Source organism: Peromyscus californicus, unplaced genomic scaffold, assembly GCF_007827085.1.
Source record: "Peromyscus californicus insignis strain IS unplaced genomic scaffold, ASM782708v3 Scaffold_10__1_contigs__length_136768540, whole genome shotgun sequence".
Taxonomy (NCBI): domain Eukaryota; kingdom Metazoa; phylum Chordata; class Mammalia; order Rodentia; family Cricetidae; genus Peromyscus; species Peromyscus californicus.
The window spans coordinates 113,579,240-113,606,771 of NW_026294391.1; the positions used below are offsets into that span (position 1 = coordinate 113,579,240).

General features: G+C 40.7%; 1 protein-coding gene across 4 annotated transcripts in view; it reads right to left on the reverse strand.

Annotated features, from left to right (window-relative positions):
• Hs6st2 (heparan sulfate 6-O-sulfotransferase 2) overlaps positions 1–27,532 on the reverse strand; it is a 287,634-nt gene that overhangs the window by 26,032 nt on the left and 234,070 nt on the right. For 3 of the 4 annotated variants that reach the window (XM_052739510.1, XM_052739500.1, XM_052739528.1), the window contains one exon: positions 13,776–13,862. The exons of the other annotated variant lie outside the window; for it this stretch is intronic. In XM_052739510.1, coding sequence (XP_052595470.1) covers positions 13,776–13,862 — 87 coding nt within the window. The remainder of the gene's footprint in view (positions 1–13,775; positions 13,863–27,532) is intronic. 4 annotated transcript variants of the gene reach the window in all.

Here is a 27,532-nt window from a genome sequence, read left to right on the forward strand (position 1 = left end):
ACATGCAGACAAAACACTGATACACATAAAATAAATGAATCTTAGGAGGAGCCATATGTGTAGAAGACACCTAGCTGCTCAGTTCCAAGTCCAATGCCGTAGAAACATCTGAGGAGTTCTCCTTGAATTAATGTCATACAGCACTTTCCAGGGTTAAGACTATTTATGTATTTAAAGAACCTTGAACAAGGGTAGTACAAAGAAAGCACCCAGTAAAGGTCACCCCTTATTACTTAAAAAAGTCCTATCCCATGTGTAGCTACAGTCTTTACTACCTTCATTGGAAATGAATTCTGTACATTTCCTACCTGCATGTAACTGGATAAAGTGTTGAGGAGGTTAGATATCTAAAATTCATTCTTTGGCTTCCAGTTTCAGAGTGACCTGTGCCTGTGCCCTACAGAGGTGGGAAGATAATTCAGACTTAACATAGATACTGACTTAAACCATAGTTCTGAAACTTACTAGCCGTGTGGCTTTGGGCAAAATGCATTGCTTCTATCAGTTTAGTTTTCCCATCACTCGGGTGCAAAATCTGCCTCACAGAATTGCTGGTAAAATTAAAGAAGATAATAGATTCAAAGTCTCTTTGAAAACTTATGAAAAACTATATATGTTTGTAATTTTTAGTAACTTCAGGCTTAGCCAAATTCAGCTCTTTTCCTCCTCATGTCCCTCAAACACAGTCAAGGAAGTTGTGAAGACAGTAACGGTGTCTTGAAGGAAAGATACGGTGGCATGAGCATGGGGTATGTCTGCAGCTGTAGAGAGATGAAGGTCTCGGCCCCCTTTTCTGTCTTTCCCTTTTTATTCAATCTGAGACTTCCGTCCATGAGAATGTGCCACTTGCCTTCTTGGTAGGTCTTCTTCCTTAGTTAGATTAGTCTGGAAATACCCTCAACAGACACAGAGAGTTGTTTCCTAAGTGATTCTCAATTCAGTCAACTTGACAATCAAGAGCAAGGACCACAGAGGAATAAATGGATAGTTATTCTGGCAGACAGATGCAGAGAGGTAGGGAGATGGTATGGAAAGATGATCACTTTGATCAAATAATCCAGTCCTTCTCCTCTCAACCCTATTCACATGATCCAAAACAGTACGTTGTGAGGGATCGAATAAATAGATATTTCAAGGAACATAAGATACTGTGGCTCCTTTTATGGGTGAGGGTATCAGGGTGTCATACAGCCCAGGCTGGCTTCCAATTTGCTATGTGGTCAAGGCAGACCATGGACTTCTGATCCTCCTGCTGCTACCTACTCAGTGCTAGGATTATAGGTATGTACCACCATACTGAGTTTATATGGAGCTGGAGAATCCAACCCAGTGCTCTATGTGAGCTAGATAGCTTTGCACCAACTGAACTCCAGCCTCAGCTCCAACAGGATATTCTTCTCTGATTATCTTCACCGTCTACAATCTTTCCAGATATTCTAGGAACCAGTATACTAATGATTTGTTCTTCAAATGCATTTGATATCTTGATTGCCCAGTGCAAATGCCACTTCAAGCAGGCACAAACAGATGGTGGCCTGAGTTTTATAGCATTGCCAGCATTTCCCAGGCAAAATATATCATTTATTCATCACTGAGTCATGTCTTCCTTCATATTTCTCTTTTGTCTAAACTTTGGCAAGCTAGCACCCTGAAAACCCAAGGTGCTTTTTTTAGATGATGGAGTTATCACTGACCAGTCACGCTGCTTTACTTCTGTCATCCACACTCCAGTCTTCGGGGTGCTTGTACATAACACATAATAATGAAAGTGGCTGAGCCAGAGACTGCTGGAGCACCAGGAAAGACCAGCCTTATCCTCAAGGAGAAATGCTAGGGGAAGATGAGACAGAACCATTCACCCCAGCTCCTGCAGAACTTTCTCCTCCCTCAACACCATTCCCAACACCATTCTCAACAGCAAGATCAGTATTCTAACTATTTTTGTAACTCTACTTCTAATATACTGCCTAAGTACAAAGTGTGGCTATAGAAAGAATAGATGAGTTTATTCTCAGGGGTCAAGCACAAAGTATAGTGTGAATTTTGGCTCTATCACCTATAAACCATGTGACTTTGGACTTCCTCTTACAAAGGGCTAGTAGTTCTTATTCCAATAGTCAAACAAGGGGAAATATGAGAAGAACTTTGCACAGTGCCTGACTCAGAAAACACTCAATAAATAGAGTGTTATCTGTTATAAACAGATAACAAAGCATTGACATAATTTATGATATATGAGATTCTTTTTCAAATCCTTTTATATGTATGTGGTGGTTAGTTTAATTGTTAACTTGGCATAACCTAGAATCACCTACAAAAAAAAATCTCAATGAGGGATTGTTGACATTTGGTTGCCCTGTGGACATGTTTGTGGGGGACTGTCTTACTAAGTTAACTGATATGGAAAGACCCAGCCCAGCATGAGCAGCGCCATTCGCTGGGGCAGGCAGTACTGAACTGCATGAATGAAGAGATTTAGCTGTGTGCAAGCAAACAGACATATACACATTCATTTCTCTCTTCACCATGTGTTTGATGTGTCCAGTTGCTTGAAGTTCCTGCCTTGACTTGCCCACGATGATGGACTGTAATCTGGAATTGTAAACTGAGAGAAACCTTTTTCTAACTTGCTTTGTGTTAGGATATTTTATCACAGCAACAGAAATGAAACTAGAACAATGTACTAATTCATTTAAATAATTCAAACCTTTCATATGTTATCTTTTGGTGAGATTTCCCACAACCACTTCATCTAAATCTACAGATTTTTGCCCTGCCCGATTCCTTCCTTCCTTCCTTCCTCCTTTTTCTTTCTTTCTTTCTTTCTTTCTTTCTTTCTTTCTTTCTTTCTTTCTTTCTTTCTTTCTTTCTTTCTCTTTCTTCCTTCCTTCCTTCCTTCCTTCCTTTCTTTTTTTCTTTCTTTCTTTGTGAGACAGTCTTACTATGTAGCACAATCCAGATTTGAACTTGGAATTCTCCTATCTCAGGCTCCCAAGAGCTGGGATTACAGGCATATGCTGCCATGTTTATGTGTATTTGTTTAATGACTACATCCTTCCACTATAATGGGCAAAATGGCAAAGAATTCTGTTGAGTTTATTCTTTTCTGAATCTCCAGAATGGTATTCAACATCTGTGTGTATGCACCAGGTAAAAATTTTGAAAACCCAATACAGTAAGTAGGTACTACTGGTATCTGATGTTATTTGAATATAAAACCTTCCCCCAGGTTCATGTGCTTGAATACTTAGTCTCCAGCTGGGGGCAAAGTTTTTGTAGAAAGTATGTCACTGGGGGCAAGCCTTAAGATTTTAGAGCCCAGTCCCACTTCCTGTCCACTGTCTGCTTCCTAACTGGTGACACAATGAATGGATCCAGTTACCTCATGCTCAAACCGTGCATTCCTTACCATGATGCACTGTATCCTTTGAATTGTAAGCTAAAATGGACTCTCTTCCCTGTGAGCTGCTTCTTGTCTGGTGTTTGGTCACAGCAGTGAGAAAAGTAATTAACCAAGTGTTTTCATTTTTACACGTGGAGAGAGTAATGCGCAGAGGGATGAAGAACTCTTCATGGGGTAGTGCTCCAACCTTTGAAGTAGCAATCGAGTTTTAACATTTGCCGTTTTAATTAATATACTTTGTCGAGTGGGGGAGGAGGTGGAAAGAGGAAATGCAAGCAAGAGAATGAAACCAGAGGAAGATTGTATGTGATTCTACAAAGTTTGGGTGTTCTTTTTTATTGTATTTGTTTGCCTTGCCCGAGACTCTAGCTTTGCCCTGTGATGTAGCTATGATTAAACCACTTTTTCTCTAAAGTAGCATATCCGAAGGATATTTCCTCTGTTCAAAAATCTCTCCATTGTCATATGTGTTTATTTTAAACAATGTTACATGGGAGAGAATTTACGCATGAGAAAATTCAGATCGGCCCAACATTGTAATAGAGCAGTAAAGCAAGAAACTCTTATTGGGATGAAAGAATAAAACAGTCACTACTCAGATGACATAATGCTCTGTGTAGAACATCCAATGGAATCTGCAAAAGAAAGAGCCCTTGGAATTAGTGACCTTAGCAAGTTATCCGTACATGAGATTAACAGACAAAAATCGACTGTATTTCTCTATGTTTGAAGTGAAGAATTAATTATACAGTAAAACAATCCAAACCATGGTAAAAGAGCAAAAAAAGTATGAAACATTTGGGACAGAGAGTGTAGCCCTGTAGTAAAGCACTGGCTTAGTACGCACGAGGCTCTAGTTTAAATCCCAAGCACTATAGAAAAGGCATGAAATTCTTAAAGATTTACCCCACAAAGAAGAGGAAAGCTGTGCACCCTGAAACTCATAGGGCATGAACAGATCTAAGTGAATTGACAGAGTTCATAGAGACTCAAGGTTGAAATGTCTGTCCTCCCTAAAGCTCATGCACGGATTTAGTGCAATCCATGCCAAAATCCTAGTAGGATTTTCAAGTATAAATTTATAGACTGTTTCTAGAAACCATGTAGAAACAGAAAGAACCTATAATAGCCAAAACAACTTAATGGAACTGAGAATCTAGAAACAGAACAGCTGATTTTCTACAAAGGTGCCAAGGTAATTTGATGAAAAAAGTCAGGTGTCAAAAAATGGTGCTCATACAACTCGGTATCTCTATATGTAGTGGTTTGCATGGACAATGTTCTCTAGATGCTCAGATGTTTGAACAATTGTCTTCCAGCTGGTGGCGCTGTTTGGTGAGATTATGAAATCTTTAGGAGGTGCAGCCTTACTGAAGGAAGTGTGTCACTGGGAGAAAGGCTTTAAGCATTGATAGCCTCATCTCACTTCCAGTTCACTCTCTCTGCTTCCTGTTTATGGGAGGAGATGTGATCCACAAGCTTCCTGCTCCTGTTACCTGCTGCCATGCCTCATCCATTGTTACAGACACACCCTCTGAAACCACAAACCAAATTATTCTACAAGTCACTCTTGGCCATGGTGTTTTATCAGAGCAGTAAGAAACTAACTAATACAATATGTAAATTAGAGCCTTTCCTCACTGCCATTCTCAAAATCTAATTCAAGATGAATAGCTGGTTTACATAAAGGATAAAACCACTACAGGAGCAAGCCTTTGTAACTTGGCGCCAGGGAAGGATTTTGTTAGATATGAAGTTAGAGCATGATTCGGGAAAGACAAATATTGATGAACTGGGCTTCCAATTAAAAGCTTCTCTGCTTTAAAACTATTCCACATTCCAGATTATTGGTCAATGTTGGATTCATAGTAATGATCTAGATGGCATGTCACTTTCACCCTTTGTTTCCGTATTCTCTTAGTACTGCAAGCCATAGTAGGCTGCACTCCACTGGCCCGTTGTCTGAAAATGAACACATTTGTTATAGCAGCATTCACTGACACTGTTCCTGTAATTCCCTTAGCTTGGAAAGATCTGGGGGACCCTGATTACAGGGAGCAGCAGCACCTTGCCTCCTTGAGTTTATGTGGCAAGTATTTGTGCTGAGTGGCACAAAATGTAGGTCCTGCTTTCCAAGGTCTACTAGCAAAACACACTTTCTCACCAAGAGGTACCATCAAGGCCAATACTGACAGGCACTTGTTGGGAGGGGTACTTCCTATTTAGTGCGTGTACTATATCTTACAGAGGGGTGTGAAAACCTGCTAGCAAATGTTCTTCTTCCTAGATGTGCTACTCATTTGTTCTCTTATCCAAACTGTATTATTTGTATATGCTAGTGGCGAGGTTACTATTGCCCCATTTCAAGAGCTGGCAAGGTAGATAAACAAACAAGCTGAGCCAACCAGAGCTCATCAAAATCCTACTGGCCAGAATTCTATTGGCCAGGTCACATTGTCCCCAGCTGCAATTCACTGGCAAATGAAACAGACATAATCACTAGTTGACATTTAGTGAACACTTGCCATGTGCCAAGCACTATGAGAGCTCCACTCGGATTAGGGTATTTAATCCTCACAACAGCCCAATGAGGTACATATAAAGTTATGAAGCAGGAGAGCCAGGATTCAAATCCAGGTCTATCTGACTCCAGGGATGAGATCTTTTCATGAATACACAAGGCTGCCTGATTAATTTATTTAAAGGGGTATTTGAACAGGCGTGTGTTGCAGCTGCTTAGCCTGAGGTTAAACATCAAAGTACCAAAGTATGGTAAGTCTATGGTATTTATCCCTGGTTCCTGTAAACCATTTTTCAAATGGTTTATTCGAGTTTCCTGACTTATTAATGAATGTGTTTTCTAGGATATATCGGGAATTTCTGTTTTAACCAAAAGTTTCATAGTGTCCTGGCTGGAGAATATGGAGGAGAAGAAAATCAGGCTACAAATGAACTTGTCCTGGGCATGTCTACTTAGGATCTGGATTTCCCCTTTCCTATAAAGAAGTAATGAGCGGGGAGGGGTAAATTAAACAATCAGTTTAATATTTTGGTTTTGCATGAGCTTTGTGGTACTGGTCTAACAGTCAAGCGAAGGGCACTGTTGGTATTATCACCACCTAAAACTACAAAAGCATATGAAAATTGACTATTTGATGATGTTAGTATAACGTGCCACAATTTTGAAGTGAAAGAACATACACAAACAGGCAAAACTCCAAGTTGAGAAGCAGGCACAGCTTTCCAGCTCAGAACAAACACCTAGGTCTCAATGAGAGGAAAGGTCAGGCATGCTTTCTGCGATGAACATGTACACAGCTAGAACAAACATAAATCACACACGAGTGAGGCTCTGCAGAGCAACTACTTCTTCCTAAAGCAGGAAACTTTTCTATCTGGCTTCTGCCAACCAGAACCATGCTCTCCCCTCTTCCTATCCAGATATTGCTGAATAGATACAGAACTCTGCTTGCTACAAAACTTTCAGCAAAAGCAGGCTGTAGTCACTCATCCTGTGGCATCTGCTACTAGTGTCAGTCCCATGCAGCTTGGCAACATGAGAAAGGTGGACTTTGTTGAAGGATTTTTCTTTGGGCCACCAGCTCACAAAAGCAATATGGGGACTTATTATTAATTATGAAAGCTTAGCCTATAGCTTAGGCTTGTCCCACTAGCTCTCACAACTTAAATACCTCATTTTTAAAATCTACATTCTTTTACAGGCTCATTACCTCATCTCCATTTTGCCTATCCTGTTTCCTCTACATCTGGCTAGAGACTCTGCCTTTCTTCTTCCCAGAGCTCTCTCTGTCCAGAAGACCCTGCTATACCTCCTTCCAGGCTATTGGCTGTTCAGCTTTTTATTAACCCAATCACAGTGACATTTCTTCACATAATGTAAAGCAATATTCCACAACAAGACTTGGATATCCTATCATGCAACTGTTCTTTCCTTCCCCTAGTTTAATTCATTTAATTCACCATTTATGGTATCAGTTACCAGGTACCATGCTTGGGTGATCTGCAATGGCTTTTTTTAATTATGAAATTTTTTACTCCTTTTACATACCAACCATAGAGTCCCCTCTCTTCCCTCCTCCCATCCCTCAGCCTTCTCCCCCAACCCACTCCCCATTCCCTCCTCCGACAAGGTAAGGCCTCCCATGGGGAGTCAGCAGAGCCTGGTACATTCAGTTGAGGGAGGTCCAAGCCCCCCCCCCCCCCCCCCCCCCCCCCCCCCCCCCCCCGCATCAAGGCTGTGCAAGGTGTTCCACCATAGGTAATGGGATCTAAAAAGCCAGCTCATGAACCAGGGATAGATCCTGACCCTACTACCAGGGCTTACCCCAGGAAACAGACCAGTAAATACCCTAACTGTCATCATAGAGCCTTCATCCAGTAACTGATGGAAGCAGATGCAGAGATTCACAACCAATACAATGACTTTTAATATTCATGGCCTTTAAGAATATTTGAGCCAGGCATGGTGATGGACGCCTTTAATCCCAGCACTAAGGAAGCAGAGGAAGGCAGATCTCTATAAGATCAAGGCTATACATAGCAAGCTCCAGGCCAGCCTGGGCTACATAGTCAGACCTTGGACAAAGAAAAAATAAAGAGTATTTAAAAATGGGAATTAGTCCATGCCTTTCCATCATCTCAGCCTATGTTAAAATCATCTCATGCTGAGACTAACTGATTTTTAATATCATCTCATCTGCATGTAATCCAATATAAATGGGCACCCCTAGATGATATATATAGTGGGTGTATTAGTATACACACATATAATAAGTCACTGTTATTGTTGTACCAAAATATCTGACAAATACAACTTAAGGGAGGAGAGTTTTATTTTGGCTCACAATTCAGGGCATACAGTCTAGAAAGACAAAGAAGGTTTAGTGACTGGCAGCCTCTGTCAGTAGTGGCAGGAGCTTGTGGGATAGTTTGTTGTAACATCTACTAGGTCAGGAAGCAGAGAGCTTGGGCTGGAAGCAGAGATGGTCCATAAGCTCAAGCCTCATTCTTATGGTCCTATGCCTGCACCAGGCACAACACGTAAAAAGTTCCACAACCTCTCAGAACAGCATTAGTAGCTAGGGTTCAAGTGTTCAAACAGAATAGTGTGACGGGGCATATTTGACATTCAATATACAAGTCTATTAAGTACATTTTTTGAGCCTGGGTTCTGACCTCAAATTCACAACCTGTCTCTCTCAGCCTCCTAAGAATGTGCATGCACATGTGTGTATGTGCATATAGAGGTCAGAGGTCTCTTACTGACCTCAATCTCACCAAGCATGTCAGGCTGGCTATTCAGTGCTGGGATATTTCTGGGTCAGCCTTCTCAGTGCTGGGATGATACAGATGTGCCACTGTGCTCAGCTTTCTTACAATGGGTTCTGGGGCCTGAGCTCATGTATATCATCATGCTTATATGATAAGCACTTTACTGAGTTATCTCACCAACATTTACATGTAGTTTAACATGATGTTTAACATGAAACTACATTACATGGTGGGCTTATAATAGGGTTATCAGGACATAACCCTATTTTAAGTTGAGGGGCATCTGTATCTCTACATAGAAATGACCACCAGCATTGGTTGTTTGATTTGAGAGAAAACATCTGTGGTGATCTGTGCATTCTAATTATTGCATCATTGGCAGTGCCACAATAATCTTGAGAAAAGATACCTCTTCAAACACAGCAGAATGGCATTTCAGAGGAAAATGAAGAATTGAAGAAATGCGTGCTTTTTCCTGTCATCATCACTACTGCTATATTTTTTTGCAAAGTAGAATAAATCTAATTTTTCCAAACTCTCCATTTTCACTGCACCCCTAATCCATAATCATGGAATATGGAGGGTAAAGCACATTGTTGGACATCTAAGAACAAAAGAGGCCAGGAGCTGAAGTGATGTTCTCTAGAAGAATGACACCGTTCAGTGTTGAGCATCGGGTATGGAGAGAGTATTAGAAGACCAGAATTCTAGGCTTCCACCTGCTATTAAATAGATGTGTGACTCAGGATACCCCTTCTTCAGTGGTGATGTCCTTATTTACAGTCTGTCCAGCAAAAGAACTGGTCTCATGTAAAGAATGAAAGTATTTTGCTACAAAATGAGCACTTTTAAAACGGGACATAGTGACAGATGCCACTAATCCTAGAGTGTAAGAAACTTGTGAGAGTTTCAAGGCCAGAATGGGTAACATACTAAGACTTGTATCTCAAGAAACCAGAACAAGTTAGTGAGCAAAACTGAACACTTTGAAAGCTCCTGGTGGCAACAACGCATTTTCAGCCTTGACAGTTTCTGTGTGATCCAGTGGGAGGTAAACTGATTGACTGTGGACTGCTGTGTCAGCCAGAGTAACATGTTTATATTCCAAAAAGGAGCCCAATGTGAGGCTTGGTGCTGTGGTCTGGCTTAGTTGGTCATGGGTCAGCAGCATCTGTAAAATCTACACTGTTTGCTCTAAATGCTATGGCTCTGTACTGATTTCTGTCTCTGTCTTGTCAATATGACTCACTGTCAACACTGAAGAAATTGCTTGCTCCTCGCTGAAAGTCATTGCCAGGGTGGTCTGGCTCTGCTGCTCAGACATATCCCACTCCATCTGTTCCTCCCTGAAACAGAAGGTTGGCTGCCCAGATTCAGATCCAAGCAATGCAACAGAGCAAGCAGAACTGACACAACGTCCAAGCTGGAGGTTTCCTAAGCTCCTCACTGACCATGCTTCATTGGACCTGAGTTGGCTCTAAATAGGTGAAAAGTCAGAAGGAGTAATTGGTCATGCACTTTTAGCTTTGACCGACTCCACAACTCCAGCTTCTCTGACCCACCTTTCCAGCATGCATTTTCTTTGTTAGGGAAGGGAGGGAGGGCAAGTGAATGAGTGGTGAACGCATGTGTGTGCAGATAAGCATGCTCATGCAAACACACACCATGGCCAGGAGGGTGTCGTGTATCTTTATTGCTATCTGCCTTATTTCCTTGAGACAGAACCTAAAGCTCACCATTTCAGTTTAGCTGGTTAGCAAGCTCCTGGTACCCACTTGTTTCTGTCCCCTAATATTGAAGTTATAGGCATACGCAGACCATACTCTCTACTGGTAAGGGGAATTTGAACTCAGGTCCTTGTGTTTGTACAGAAAGTGCTCTACTCATTGAACCACCTCTCCAGCCCTGCATCTTGCATTTTCCTTGGTCTTGACCTAGGCTTGTTACTTAAGAGGTGAATATTGATAACATTAAAGGGTTCTGGAGTCACTTCACCAATATCCCCTCATGACTTGACTTATTCTGCATCCCAATAACTGCATTGGGTCATGGGTGACTCCAGTCACATCCTGTGATTATTTCATTGCATCACTTAAGCAACATATCACCATCCCCACTTTCCTTTACTAAGACTGTGAGCTATTTGGGGATAATTACTGAACCTTTTATTTTTATCTATGTGGCCCCAGGATAAAGTACAGTGGTACAAAGTAGATTTTCTCCCTCCCCCGTATCTTTCTATCTATCTATCTATCTATCTATCTATCTATCTATCTATCTATCTATCTATCTATGCATACATACATGAACACATATACATTATAACTTCTAGAACTTGAGTCAAAGATGGTCTTTGCAAAAAGCATTCATTTGTAGATCTCATTTGAACATATTATTGTCCCCTGAGTCACAATTTCTTCATATGTAAAGTAGAAATAATAAGAATAATAATATCCACTTTGTGGGCTTTATTTGGGCAAGGATTAATGAGGAAAAAATATACTGCATGAACCATAGACATGCTGGCACATAAGCACACAAGCAATACATACTAGTTACTATTAATTTTTGCCATGAGGCAAACTTGGCACAGATTGACTTTTGCATTTTAAATTTCTTCAGAAAATAGAAGAGCTGATTTCTTTTCAGAGAAGAACTGTCTTTCTCTCTTGTAGCCTATATCTGGCCTCAAAACTAGCACAGAGAAACCAGAGCTACTCTGTAGCTATATAAATTACCATCATTACATCAAATAATGCCAGGAAACCCAAAAGAATGGCACCTTCCATTGCTGGCTGTTGCTACCACCATACACTCTGGAAGCAAAGACATGCAAGGACAACTTAGCAAGAAGTATATAGAGCACCTTTCTCTGAACTCCAGAGCAGAATACCTAAACATTGGTAGACAGTATTCTACAAAGTGTGAAGAAGGCCCCCAAGTGTCTTGTCACAGCCATGGAACACCAGTGCTGTTCCTGAGGACAAAGATAGCCCAAGGCAGAGAAAATATGTAGTGACAGATTAAGAAAAAATTCTATCCCTCAAAACCAATGAGAGATAAGTGAAGGGCGACGATACAAAGGAATCTGGTCCACACAACTGTGAAGAAGGACTCTGAAAACTTTCTAATTTAATACTAATAACTGACCAAAATGATGAGAAGTTAAAGGGGGCTATTTCAATCTGAAAGTCGCTGTGTGTGGCAAACTAAAGACATCAAGCTCAGAATGCAGAATGGCAAAGGCTTAGGATGAACACAGAGTAGCTGTGATAGAAGATCATGGTTATCTACTTGGGAATGCATTTATTCAGGCCTCCTATTGTGAACAACCTGGATAGAGCATTCTGCATGCATTTACTACATCAGCCTAACTTACATTATACCAACTGCTCCTTGGGTGCTACACAGAGTCCTCACTTAATAGGTAAAATATCAGGTGCCTGCAAAATCCAAAGATACAGAGCAAAGCTCCTTTTGAAGTGCATCAGTAAATCACAAATATCCATGTTATACATCAGGGTCTAATGAATGGAAATTGTACCCTAGAATCATCAGTGTGACAGGTATGAATAAGGGTGCACAAATAGAGTCTGCACATAGATAGGGTCTGTCATTCCATCAAGTCTAGAGTTAAAGCTTCTCTCCAATGCATCATTGTGAACTGAGAGTGTGCAGTAACAATGGAGTGGGACTAATTTGGAAACCTTCAACTGTTTGGAAATGAAATCAATTATACTCCTTCATAATCTATATAGCATTTTGACTGTGGTGCTTGGCAATAAATAACTGAAATGAAGTCTAACTGTTCAGAGAGTTGGTCTCATATCTTTACCACCACGTTTTGTATTTCCACAGACAGGCCACAATCAACTTTATATGCAAAACTGAAATGGTATTCAGGAGGTGAAAAAGAAGGAGAAAGCGGCAGCCGATAGATCTTTCACATTGGGAATCGAATAGCAGATTATATTCAAAGTACAGCATTTAGTGTCCAGTGCTGAATGCATAAAATATATGACCATTACAAATCCACCTTCCATTGCAAAGCCTTGCTCTTGTAGTGACATATTTTATTACTCAATTAGAGCTTCTAGTGTGATGAAGGCATCTTTCATTTTCTAGATGCAGGCCAGCATAAAGTCCTACATCCTTGGGAAAAAAGAGCCTATAAGGAAAGTTAGGGGCTGGATAAATGACTCAGTTAGGAGCAATGGCTGCTCTTCCAGAGGACCCGGGTTCAATTCAAAGCACCCACATAGCAGCTCACAACTGTCTGTAACTCCAGTTCCAGGAGACCCAACACCCTCATATAGACAAACATGCTGTCAAAGCACCAATGCACATCAAAATTAAATAAATAAATGAATAAATGAATGAAAAGAGAAGCTGAGTTGTTCATAAAAGGGCTGCACCTATTGGAGAGGGAACTACCTAACTGAATGTATGTCATCTCCATGGGGACATACCACTTCAGAATGCCATGCTGTGCTGAATCCAAGAGGAGAGATAAGCCAAAGCTGTCTTTGGGAACCATCATAAAGACATAAATCTACTACCACAAATACCCAATCAATGCAAGTTCTGACAATACAAAAAAGATGTAGGACATTGTACATGCCAGTTACTGTGGAAAGAATAAACATATCAAGTAATCAGTTATACAATTCAAATGTAAATGTATTTGAACCAGGAAATAGATGACCTGGCTTTCTAGAACCTTCTCATTTAACCCTAAAGCTCAAAACACAGATTACCACACATTGCACAAACCATAAAGTGAATAACCAGTGCTGCTTATTTACTTTTTTTAACATCTTATAGTAAAGCTGGCATTGCCTTGCCAGACATATGGCTTTACCCTTCACCCTTGTAAAATTACCTCCTGCCTTTTCTTCCCCTCCCCTCCTCCTTAGACAAGTACCATCCTCATCGATACTGTTCTACTAATTCCCACTGTCAGGTAGGTGCACAGAAAGCATCCATACGTCTTCACTGAATGGCTAGGAATGAATGACCAAATGAGGACACATGGCTTGGTGTTAACTATGTGAGATGCACGACAGCATTTTTCACTTACTTCCCACTTTTAGTTGTGCTCCGGGTCTTTGTAGATGATGGAGAGTTGGCACCTGAGTTGAAGTTTGAAGAACCCCATCTATCCTTACTATACCCACCGAACAAAAACATATATAAAGAACAGAGACAAAAAGCAATTAGTCATTTCATTTAACGATTTTCAAGACCCACCCTTCCCTCCCCTCCCCCAGCAAATTTTTATCCAGTGATGTCCTTCAATGTCAAAGAAAATGGGAACCATTAGTCAAGGTCAAATAAAATTGTCCTTTAGAGCAAAGTTTGACCTGTTACATTCTAGTAATAGTAGCACCATAGCCCAAGCTCCCAGCAAGGCTTTAGTGGGGGAAAAAAGGCACAAAATACATAGTCAAAAGGGAGTAGTAGATTCCCTTCAACAAAACAAACCAACAAAACCAAAACCAGAACCCCTTACATTCCCAGCTACTGGAGTGTCTGCATCACAAGTTCAGTTCTGAAGCTGCTGACTTTCAGTCAGGGATATGGAACCAAGTGACTTCAAAGTGTCTTTGGGAGATACTATCGGATCAATTAATAATTTTCCCTCATAACATTGCATGGAAGGCCATGAATTCAGATAGTCTTTCAAGAGAAGCACCACTTGCTTCATGAGTAATTGAATTTAAATTTCCACCTTCAATAACTCCACAGCTTATGTCAAACCTTGGAAACAATTACTAAATAAATCACAAGGAAGTTCTGCTTAATCTCATCAGGTTAATAAACGAAGGCAAATTAATCACCTCAAGGTAAACAAAGAGGAATAATTGATTGGAGTCTCCTTGATTACTTTATTCTATTTCCTTTATCAAACTATTTTACCATTATCTTCAATTCAGCTGCTTTGCCTTGAAATTAATACTTTACTTCATCTTCAGATTTCCATGGAAACCAATTCAAAGCCTTTCTCTCTGTTTCATATGTAGAATTATTTATCCCAATATCATCAGAATTTTTTCTGTTACTAAAATCTGCGTCAGCATAACTTCATAAAGAGTCAAATGTAAAACATGCCTATCTTCATGTTCAAGTACTTTAATAGGACCCTATTTTACATTTATTTACTTATTGTGTGTATACTCTCAAGTGTATTTGCAAGGTGCCACAGCCTATGCATAGAGGCCACAGGGCAACTTGTAGGAGTTATTTCTCTCCTTCCACTATATGGGACCTAAGGGAGGGACTCATGTCATTAGGCATGGCAGCAAGTGCTTGGAGCGACCTCATCAGCCCATAACCTTCTTTTTTAATTTAAAATTAATTTTATTAATGCATGTGTGCGCTGGTGTGTGTGTATGTGTGTATTGGGGTGTGTGTATGTGTGTATTGGTGTGTGTGTGTGTGTGTGTGTGTGTGTGTGTGTGTGTGTGTGTGTGTGATGGTGTGCGTGTGAAAGTCAGAGGACAGATTTTAGTTGTTTCTCCTTCAGCCAAAGGTTCCAGGATCAAACTGAGGTTGTTTGCTCAGCAAGTGCTTTTACCTGCTGAGCCATCTCATGAGTCCAGAACTTTCTATGGGTAGAGAATTGTCTAAGAGAATGTCAAAGAGCCTTCTAGATTCTTATGAATCTTTAAAGTTCTTTGAAAATAAGTGTCTCTGTGTAGCAGCATTTATGTGAAGGCTGTGAGGAGGTCATAAATGACATTCTACCCTATGTTCACTAGTTTCAATTGGGCACCAGGGTGTGACTGGAACAAGAAATAATGAGGGTTTCCTTGTGATTGCAAAGGTAATAAAAACGTATAGGCATAGACAAACACTAATCAGGAGGAGTCGATACTAGCAAAAGCTCCCGCAGTTTGTCCACAAGGGCCAAAAGCAGTCATGTAAAGTGGGAGCCATGCAGGTGGGTTCAGATGCTGCTGCATGGTGTGTGGCTCTGCAGTTAGGTACTGAAATTTGAAACAGTGAAGCAGTGAGGACACCACTTATCTGTGCTGCTCACTGACTCTCCAGCATGGGCAACATGCTCACTGGGAAATGAGGAGCTCAATGGAGAGTGTTACCAGTACCCATCCATTATGATTTCTTGGCAAAGAAATTCTTAGGCAGTTTGGGGATTAATGCCAGTCACCCTCCCTATCCAGAACCAAGATCAGAAATTGACTGCCACAATTCAAATCTGGACAAAAGATTCTGGACCAGAAAAATCAATCAGAGGTATGTATGAAAAGGCCATAAAGAGACCTATTACTTTGTATGGTAATAAACAGCGCAAGGGAGGAGAGAAGGAAGAATGGATGGGAGGGGGAGGGAGGGAAGAGGGGAGGAAGGGAGGGAAGGAGGGAGGGAGAGGGAAGGAAGAAAGGAAGGGAAGAAGGAAGGGAGGGAGAGAAGGAGGGAGGGAGGGAGGGAGGGAGGGAGGGAGGAAGGAAGGAAGGAAGGAAGGAAGGAAGGAAGGAAGGAAGGAAGGAAAGAAGGAAAGGAAAGAAGGAAAGAAGGAAAGAAGGAAGGAAGGAAGCTCTCATTCAAAAGCATTAAAAATTATTGCTTTCAAAAAGTGGGTGCAGTCTGATGCAAAGGATGCAACACGTTTCCTGTTACAATCAAGTAGTGGCTGTGGCTATAGTTCAATTGGTACAATGTTTGCCTAGTGTGTATGACTCCTTGGGTTAGATCCCCAGCACCACAACACAACCCCTGTGTGATGGTGTATGTCTGTAATTCCACAGAAACCCTGTGTGATGGTGTATGTCTGTAATTCCACAGAAACCCTGGGTGATGGTGTATGTCTGTAATTCCACAGAAACCCTGTGTGATGGTGTATGTCTGAAATTCCACAGAAACCCTGTGTGATGGTGTATGTCTGTAATTCCACAGAAACCCTGTGTGATGGTGTATGTCTGTAATTCCACAGAAACCCTGTGTGATGGTGTATGTCTGAAATTCCACAGAAACCCTGTGTGATGGTGTATGTCTGTAATTCCACAGAAACCCTGTGTGATGGTGTATGTCTGAAATTCCAGCACTAAGGAGGTGGAAGCGGGAGGATTTAAAGTTCAGCGTCATCCTCAGCTGCAAATCAAATTTGAGATCAGGATGGGTTACAAAGGGCCCTGACTCAAAGGGGGAAAATAACACAAGTAGTTCTTAGCCATCTCCCTTCTATATTCCTAGGCACTGGTCCTCTTCCAATACTTCGCTCACACAGTAGGCAGTGGGAAATTTGCCTGGAAGCACACTTAAACCAGAGATCCTTTAAATCATCCTTTACAGGCTACAAGCTCAGATTATGTGCTCATCTAACTTTAGACATCCATGTACTTTTGAATAAAACAACACTCGTTCTCACTGCTAAATCCCCACCTCTGTGCCTTGGGAAAGAAGGTCTTCTAAAATTTGCATTACAAGTGATTCTCAAGGGACAGCAAGGCAGGACATCAAGGGAAAATGTCAGCCTGCAATGACAGCCTTATTATTGTTAACTGCAGCTCTGGAGGTGGGTTGTCCTGGAGCAGTAGCCTTTAAAAGACAGAAATGACCCCACCCCACCCCACCCCCAGGCCTACTGCCAAATCCTAGAAGTGCAGATCTGAGGGGAAGGAAAATAAAAACATTCTCAAGAATAAATCACATGGGGAAGGTATGGCACCGAGGCTAGAGGTGAAAGTACTCAAATGTCTCCAAATGTGTGTTCTGTGCAAATAACAGATGGGTTCCCAGTGGGAAATGTATCAGGAAGAGGAGTGGGCAAGAGGAACTTCTGGCAGGCTTGGATCCTAGGAGGGCAATTTTGTAGCTATGCTAATAAGGATAGTTGGACAGAGAGATCTGCGAGAACTTGGCAGAAAAAAAAAAAGCATCTTTCCCCATCCCAGAGATCTAGGCTGGATAGATAAACCTGAACAAGATGCTGTAAATCTCAAACCTTGAGACAAAGACAATGAAAGCAGGAATTCTGAGAGCCTTGAGTTTTCCCAAAGTGCCTCCTAAGAGAGAAAGAGAAAATACTGCAGCAGCAGACTACTGGGAACCTCAAAGCTCTGGAAAGACTCAGGTCAAAGGCCCAAAGATTAAGACGCTGCCGAGATTCTTGGTCACCGAAACATCCAGCCCTTCCAGGGACTTACAGGAATGTCTGCTTGCTTCTAAGCTATGGCTGATAATTTGTGGCATGTGAGCATGGGGAGGGGACTGCGCCGATTTTGGAACTAGTTCCTAACCTTTGCATCTGAAACAGACATGCTCGGTTGTCACTCCTTTGATCCATCTGCTTCTACCCCACTTGTCAGCCCCTTCACTTTCATCTCTCCTTTAAGTTGTAATCTCAAGAGCTGTGGCTGAAATCCCAGAGGGTCGGGGCCTAGCCCTCTTGAGCCCCACCTGAGTTGTAGCCTCTTCTGAGATAAGATTCTGGCTCTCCTCGGGGCCTCATCAAAGGCTTGTGAAACCAATTCCAGGTGAGTTTCTGATAAGAAAAGCTAATGCGAGCCAGCCCTCCTCTGACAGTCTGGTGGGCTGTCCTCACCAACTATTAATAGCAAGGAGGATTTTTTCCCCCTCCAGGCTCCATACATGCTCCAAAGGCTAGAAGGGTGTGAAAGAAAATCCCGCAGTGCTGTGCACATTCCATCTAAGTAGGAAAACTGTGATGGACCCACATCTGCAGCATTCTCAAAGGGTTCCTGGTGAGACAATTTGATATCCATTGTCAGAAACTAAAATGGCAACCATACCCACTCCTGCTGGAGTTTTTTTTAGTCTTGCCAGAGAGGTAATTATGAACAAAGAATTTAGGTGGTTGAAAACACAATTCATTCACTTTTTTTTCCTGCTATTTGGGATTGAAGTTAGAAACTGATACATGTAGGTCATACCCTCTAACCAATCTACATCCCCCAGTGGTTTAACCTACTTTCTTGATGGGCAGCATGCAGAAATGTGTATTGCTCATAGTATATCATAAGCTCTTTTTGGAAACAATAAACCTCGGGTCCAAGAAAAATAGTTTGCTTCTGCAGTTACTGAAATTGTAAAAATTAATTCCCAGAGCCCTAAGAACCTGAAAGTGTATTTCAGGAGCCACACATGGGCTAGTGCATACTTACTGTCACTGTATCATTGTTTGGCATTGAGCATATGGTCCCACAGTGTTGCTTATATTTTATTGCTTATCTATCTCTTCTACTAACTTTTAAGTCAGTGCTTATTATGGTTTAAACATCCTTTGTCCTCGGGAAAAGGTACGTTGAGGGTTGATCTCCCAATTTAATGATATTGGTATGTGGTAAGACATTTAACAGAAACATTTAATGGTGATTACCATTTAATCAGGCTCATAGGGTCCAAGCCTTCATGAATGGATTAGTTTCTGTAAGAGCATGTTGCTCTCAAGGGAGTCTAACACTCCACAATACATCTGCTCTCTTCAGCCCATGTCTGCTTGCTCTTCTCACATGTCCTGCCTTCATCTGTCATATTATACGCAGCATGAGGACTTCAGCTATGACTGAATGATGGGTCATAATTACCTCTTTGAGAAAACTCCAGCAGGAGTAGATCTGCTTGTCATTGTGGTTTCAGACAATGGATATCAAATTGTCCCATCTCGATCTTCAGTGCCTTTCCAACCATGATAAACAAACCAGCTTCCTTATAACTAACCCATGCTCATGAATTTGGTTAATGCAACAGAAAACAGGCAAAGCATGCACAAAGAAAATTCTTGAACAAATAAATAAAAAATAACCTGTATTTGGGCTCAGAGGGAAGGGTTATTATCAAAGATTAAAAAGTCTAGCAACAGCATGAGAAAAAGAAGTAGGGACATATACATCACACATTTTCCATGCCTGATGAATGGTCCAGGGGAGTTGGAATCCAATTGCTGATGTTTGATCATCATGTATATTGCAAAAAACATGTGAGTTCTGAAAAAAATTTATTTTCAAGCAAGCATGCTTGGAAGATAGGCTAGTACTTCTTAATAATAGTCCTAAACCTGTTGCAACCATATATAGCTTTTAGTGATTTCCAATGCATGCTCTTGTAAGTGATAATAAAGATGTAGCCCAAGCAACTGTGGAAGGCTTGTTCCAAGTCGCTCTTGGGAGAAAGAGTAGCTATTCTGTGCTTCTAGCAAAGATTCTAGGATTCAGAAGGTTCCTAGGATTGGGAAATGCACTTAAAACACAGCCACTAGCAAGGATACAAACGCATCCAGTGTGCTTCCCAAACAGAGGTTTGAGTCCACTCAACAAGCCATCTGCCAGGTGGAAATCTTCGGAGAGAGGCTTTTAAATCATGGCTGCCTCCTGGTGAGAAGCTGCTCTCTTCTTGAAGAGGCCTACATTTTTGAAGTAGTTTGCCCTTGTTCTGTTACTGAGTAAAAAAACTCTTCAAATATTGATTCCTTTAATTAAAGCTGATGAAGCATCTGTATTTCATTTTCCTGCCTTGTTATGTCCTGAGTGGTTTTCTTTCCTTGCCCCCCAACCTTCTCATTTTCATTCCTTCTACCAGAAGTGTTTGAATTAGAGTCCATGGTCCCTTTAGTCTCTTGTATTCATTATCGCTATTTCTGTTACTCATCAAGCTGAGAAAGTCCTTTAAGTTCTCTAAGATGCACTTTCATTTTGCTCCTCCCCCCTGGCTTCCCTTGGCTTCACTGTGGATAGCAACTGAGGCTTTTCAGAGAAGACAATGGCTCATCTTTATTGCCCTGTAGCCTAGTATAACTATAGTCTCTCGGGAACAACTCCTAAGTTCAAAGCACTTGTTCAGGAATCTTGAGTTCTAATCTTGGCTGCCAGTAAGAAGTCTAACTTCTTGCTGTTTTAGGATTGTTATGTGTAAAACAGAGGGGATTAAACCAATCGGGTAAGCCATTTGTAGAGAAGCTGACAGCTGCTCTGTAATTGCAAAGCGTTGAGGAAAGGAGGCCTGGGCACATATATTATCTTGCCCTTTCCCTTCCATTAACTTCTCACTCTAACAGCTCGCCACAGGGCACCAGGAACTGCAGCAAAGAGTTCATTGATTATTGGTGCTGTTTTGCTCTCTTCACCTATTGGCCCATACTGGCTTTTGCCAAGAGAGTGATAGTCAAGTCCCTTAATGTCTCACTGGGGTCAGGGGAAAATCTGAGTCAGATTTTAAATTATATTATGATCTCATGTAAGCCAGCCAATCACTTACGTATTTTGAAAGAGTGTGGACCTTGCTTTCAGAGTATCTGGAGCCAGTGGAGCTTTACCTAGCAGTTATAAGTGCTATTGTACTATTACTATATTCACGTCAAGCTCTGGTGTTCCTCCATCAGAAGGAAGGTTGAGGAACAAGTATCATACTTCTGGGATTAGCTGGCTTTGGATGACTGAAACCTAAAATATGAAAGGTGCTTGGACTGAACTGATCACTAGAAAGGTGGAAAGAAAGAAACCATGCCCAGAATAAAAAAAGAAAATATAACAGAACTTGGAGATTGACTACATTGGAGGAATGAGAATAAGCTCTAAATAACAGCTGCAGAGAATGTTCAGAAGCCAGAAGACTGGTAAACAAGTCTACTCTATCCGTGAAAGAGATTAGTTGGGAGGAGGATATAGGTTATAGAAGATGATGAGGGATTTGGCTTGGCACATATTAAACTGGGTTATGGATGGACAATTTTGGGCAGACATTTAGAGAGATGACACTGGAATTCCAGAAGAAAGGCAGAGTAAGAAGCCAATCTCTGCTCCAAAGGGGTGCTCTAAGGATGAAATAAGCAGTGAGACCAGATGGGACAGTTGTCCTTGTGATTAAGAAGCAGGCGTGTCTGGTGGCAGCCTTTGCCAGAATGTTTAGTTCCTCCTTAGTTTATGGGAATTGTGGGGACTTTACAAAGATCTGGAGACCAGGGATCCAAGTAAAAGAGGCCAAGCCAGTAGATTCGGTTGTATAAAGCTCAATGCTAAGGTTAATGAAGGAAAGTGCAAGTCTTGATCCTTGTACACCCCAGTGGTTTTCTTATTTCATCTCCTTGCAAGCCTGTCCCCATCCCCTAGTTCAGACAGATCGCTAAGGTAGATACAGAGAGTGGTTAGAAAGAAAGAACATTGTCAACCCTTAGTGGAAACCCGTCACAAAGTCCCCCATCCCGTGCTGCTGCCACCCCAGTGTAGGGAAGACACTGGCTGATGAACAAAATGAATCGTTAGACCCAAGCTTCATTGACAGTTCATGTCTTTTCTTTGTCCACTCTTCCCAAGGGCTAACCAAATATTAGAGGCTAAACTAAAATCTACTCTAACTTTTCTCTGTGGTTCTACTGCCCTTTCCTATGTTGTTTCTGTATTTTGGCTTCTTAACTGCATCCTAAGGTACCATCCTGGGTGGTAGAAGGATGCCATACTTCGATAATAAAAACACAGTGGGACATGGGGACAAGCTATCTGGGAGTAAATCAAGGACCTGAGAATTTACAATTCTAACATGTTCTCAGCTAATGCTAATATTGTCTGCCCATGATCTGCATTTTGACAGCCACTGCTGCACGGGACAGCTCCACTAATAAAAATCAAGAGAACAATCACCTATACGCACTGTCCCTGATTTCCAAAAAAATACAATCAGAACCCTAATACCTGAAGAGCAGGGGAGGAAGACATAAACGGCTGCCGACACGCATCTCTGGAGAAACTTCTCTTTCCCGAGGAAGTGGCAATTACTGAAAACACCACAGAGTGGAGCTCAATCGCAGGTGAAACAAAAATTGGATCTGACAAGCATTAATTGAGCCTGCAGTTCTATTTACTGAAAACGATCTGGCATAATTAAAAATTCACAACTGGAGGCTTGTTGGTGAACGTTATATATTAGGTTGTTCCCAGAGTAGGCCAGAGTCTCAGAGAACTTTTGAGGAAAAGCTGAAGAAGCCAAATACTACAGCAGGAATTAATACATGAACAAAAAAGAAAAGTCTGCCTATTTACTTGACAGAAAATTTGATTTTATATAGCAGAATAAGATAAGCCAAAAGCCTTTGTACAGGTGAAGACCACTTCTCTACTGGGTTATCAGTGATTATTTTTACTTTCTAATAATACATACTCTTACAAGATTTTCAAGAATTGTGTTCATGTTTTCATAAAAGCTCATAATATTTGATACACAGAAAGTTTTCAATACCAGTTTACTGATAAGCATACCTGATGAAGTGGCTGATAACATGCATTTGTTGAACTGAACTGGCTGACTGACACATAATACATTAGAAGTTTGTTAATCGAGTCAGGGTCTTTTTTATTGTGCAAATGACTTATGTCACATCACAGTGCATGCTGAAAAGAGTGGTAGTCTATTGCAGTATCATTTTCTGAGCCATGGTGCCCACATATATGAAAGTCCCATTACAGTAAAAATCACAATGTGTCAGCAACTTCAGAGAACAGCATTGCTGAACTAACTGGAAGCAATCCTGGGTTGTGGGGAAAATTTGGGCACTGTGATCAGGCAGAAGTTGGATCATATTCTATTTTTTTGCACTCTGGAGGATTTGGACAAATAGCATCAGACTTCTGACCTTAGCAATGGGGATTCAGGCATTAGCTGTTTTGTTTGTTTGTTTTTTAGGGTTAGGGTTAAGGTTAGGGTTAGGGTTAAAAGCCAGTATTTGAAGTGCAAATATCTAGTTCCTGCCCTCTTAAGTGAATAAACAATAAACAAACAAACAAATAAATAAATGACAGACTGAAAAGGGCATCTGGAACCTTCCAATAGAAGAGCCATTTCAGGTGGAAAATGTGTTCTGGGACACTAAGCAAAGAAGGTTACTATAAACCATGCTCCCATTTTAATAGCTTCTCTCTGTTGTGTTACAATTAGGAGAATAGCATTATTGTAGTATACACACTCATATGCAATCAAAAACCTACCAAATCATGAAAGAAACACACATTTCTATATCACTTCATAATCACTGTTAAATAGTAGGTCTTACATAATTCATAAAAATAGATGTCTCTTCATGCACAATCTAATCAAAACCAGGACATTTATCTGAGCCAAAGATGAAGACTTTTATTGACTATAATCTATCCTCAGACAAGGAAAAGGATCACAGAAATCTGAAAATTGAAATAATCTTTGGAGACAGGAAGATAAAGCTCAGAGAGGAGATGGGATATATCCAAGAGAAGTATCTAAGGATAAAACATGAATTTAATGATAGCACTTGGCTGGCATGTGAGAAATAAGGCCATAATCTCCATGAAGTGCAAAGCAAGGCAAGGTGGCTTGGAACCAAAAATGATGCAACACAAATTAATTGTAGCTCCATTTGCCAGCATAAGAGGGGTGGGTGGCTTTTGGTGGGGAATGGGGATACATACATGGAAGGAGACAATATATTCAGTTTTGTTGAATTTTGCATGCCCATGGGACCACTGAGCAAAATGTTGATTTGGCAATTGGATATATGGATACAGAATTTATCAAGACAGTGATCTCAGCTGAAGGCTGGCCCTCACAAATCTGGGAATGTGCAGGAGTTAAAACCCATGGAGTACAAGAGACTACACAGAGGGAGTATGTAGAGTGCACTGAGTGAGGAGGGAATAGCCAAGGAAGATGATTAAGGACAGGCCAGAGATGAGATTGTGTGCTGATGAAAGCCAAAGAGGAAACTGAATCTCAGAGCAGTATTCCAATCATGAGACTCATTTGCTGATTACGAGGCTGTCCTATGTCCAAGGATTCCAACTGCTGCATGTTGCTTGCTCCTGGTAGACTTTTTTGATTAGTTGTGGTATCTCATTAGTCATCCTGTCCTTTATCACATCAAGAGCATTTGATAGTGAAGAATTCGTCTTGATCACATGCAACCTGTTCTCATCAATTCCTGGCAAGGATGACCTGAAGTTCAGTGAAGGAAGAATATCATACATCAACTAAATCCATAAGTATAAGCTTTAGATGTGTTTTTTTTCAATCTGGCCTTATTTACAAAGGCAAAAAAAAAAAAAGAAGAAACTGTCATAGAATAAACTAAATGTACTAAGGCTTATGCAAATATAGTTACAACTTCTCTCAAAAAAACCCTAGGCTTTTGATTGTTTGTTTGGTTTCTCTATTATAGCAAAATCAGGAATAAGGCTTATGGCCCTCATCTTGCTTCAAAACCGTAAAGAAATTCTTGACTCTGGTAGACTTAGAATTCAAATCCACCTGATGCCAATATCCACTTGTCTTATCACTTGGGAAAACCTAGGGACCTCTTTGTAGTATTGTTTCTGGGCTTTGAAAACAGTGGTTCCTTGATTCTCACCAGCCACTAGACAATCTGCTTATTCAAACAATACTTTAAAACTCAACAAATCAGGTCTCCATCAATTTATAGCAAGCTCTTCAATCACAGTGTGCACTGTCAGTGGGAACACTTCTTGGTTTAGTGGAAGTAAAGGAATGAAGAGAGTAAAGACATGAGAGGCAGAGGGAAGCTTCCTACCGAGAAAGTCTCCAAAGGAAAAGGAAGGAAAGAACAATAAAAGGCGCTTCCAGAGAATGTCCTCATGACTAGCTCAGTGCTACTGGCAGATGCTAGTATGGGAAGGGCAAGCTCTCTTCCTGGCATTCTTCAAGGTTTGTAAGAAAATGGCTGTCTATGTTGTTACTGAGATTATCCAAGAAGGGATGCCATAAACGTTAAACTATCTCTAGACTCCTCCTCAACAGAAGAGTGTGAGCTTGAACAGTTCTTGGAGATTATTTTAAAAGAATTCTGTATGTGAGATAGGCAGATAACTGAAGCTGTGAAGAATGCAACCTTCACTGAGGCTCAAGAATCTCAGTCAATCTTCAGGGAAGTAGATAAGCCCTCCAGATGTCTCTCTAAGAAGAGGGCTCTGGACGCAGAACAAAGGAATCTAGCTAGTGAAGGCAGTGTTGGCACTTAAAAAGAATCAAGTTGGTATTTAATTCAGAGAAACCTAGATTTGGGAGGAGAGATATCCAGCTAGCTGCTTGAAAGGAATATGAACAATTCTTTGTGGCTTGGGGATAAACAAAAGGAGCTTCTAAAATCTGTTTCCTGGATAGGGAGACAGCTCAGTGGATTAAGGCTGACACAACCTGAGTTCTATCCCCAGAAGCCACATGGTAGAAGAGAATTGACTCCTGCAAGATGTCCTCTGAATTCCGTATGTGTACTGTGTCATGCACATACATGTGCACACACATAAAAAATAGATGTAATTAATAAAAACTGTTCAAGGGTCAGAGATGTCACAGTGTAGAGCAGTTGTTCAGTACCCACAAGGCTTAGATTCACTAGCACCACAAAAATGTTATTGAGTATTTATCTTAGGATTCTTATCATTATGGATTTTGTGGCCTCTTCTAATGTCAATTATGTTTTCTTCTCATTTCCAGAGCACTTTATTAATGTAACCTTTCACATACTCAGCTTATTAGGGCTCATAGGAGAATAATTTAGTGTTAATATTCCAGAGAAACTAGGGGAAATAAAACCCTGGAGGAAGAGAATGACCCTCTTATGCCCAGAAAGCTTTGTTGTTAGATCTTCTTTAAAGCTTTTCTCTTTAAAAACTGTTGATCTACTCATCGCTGATAGGTCCTGGGAAGAGTTTTGTTTCAGTTAAGAGGACATTTCCATTTCTGCATGCGTGCCAAGATGTCAAAACTCATGTCAGACCTATGGAGGCACTCAAAATTCCAGAGTAAGTTTATCAGTGATCTATGAAAGACCACACACTATGGGATACATGTGGCTTGCAGACATGGGTCTTAACCCATCTGGATTTTGTTTCTGGGCAAAATACAGATACTTTGTTTCTTGAGACAATACGGCTTCTGGAATCAGAGTCCATTTTGAATTTTGTGAAGTCATGACAACAAACTGAAAGTCACGTGGGATACCATGTAAAACGATTCTAAAACAGTCCGCTACACAGGTCAGCAATTTCAGCTCAGGAAAATTCTAGATTAAGTAGAAATTTTCTTTGTGTCAATTTTAAATAACCAGCTTTAGAAATAAAGAAATACTGAGTGATACAAGGTGCTCCATGATCCCTCCACTTATACTGATATTTGGGGAGACAGACAAAGAATAATTAAAGATGACCACTACCTACAGTGTTAAAAGTGTGGCTAACAGAAACTTAAGTTTATTACAGGAACAACAGGTCCAAGCTAGTAGCATAGGGCATGGAAAACACAAGCTTGTATAACACCCTTTCAGACTAGTGCAAAGCAGTCATTTGTCATTTCCAATGTATCTCTTATCTCCAAAATTGAGAGACTTTTCCCTAAAGTACCATCATAAGATGGGAAAAAACAAAAGCAACAGAAAGACTTTAAAAGGCAGCAAGCCTCATCCAAAAAACCTTGGGCTACTTGGATTACTGAAATTGAGTGTTGGAGTTAGCTTTGAGTTTCCTGGCAACCAGAGCCATTGATGGAGACATGATGGCTAATGGCATTGTCAAGCTGTGATTTAAAAAAAAAAGACCAATGCTATTTTGTCAGGAGGATTAAACTTACTTTACTTTTTTGTGGCAGTCAAAGCATCACCTGTTTTATAGAAGATTCTGAAAGATAATATCCTCTCATCCTTTCTCTCTCCCTCTCTCATCCATCTATCATCTATCTATCTATCTATTTATCTATCTATCTATCTATCTATCATCTATCTGCCTATCTATCTACCATCTATCTATCTATCTATCTATCTATCTATCTATCTATCTATCTATCTATCATGTACATAGAGACTTTTTTAAAATGAAGTTTATTGGGTCT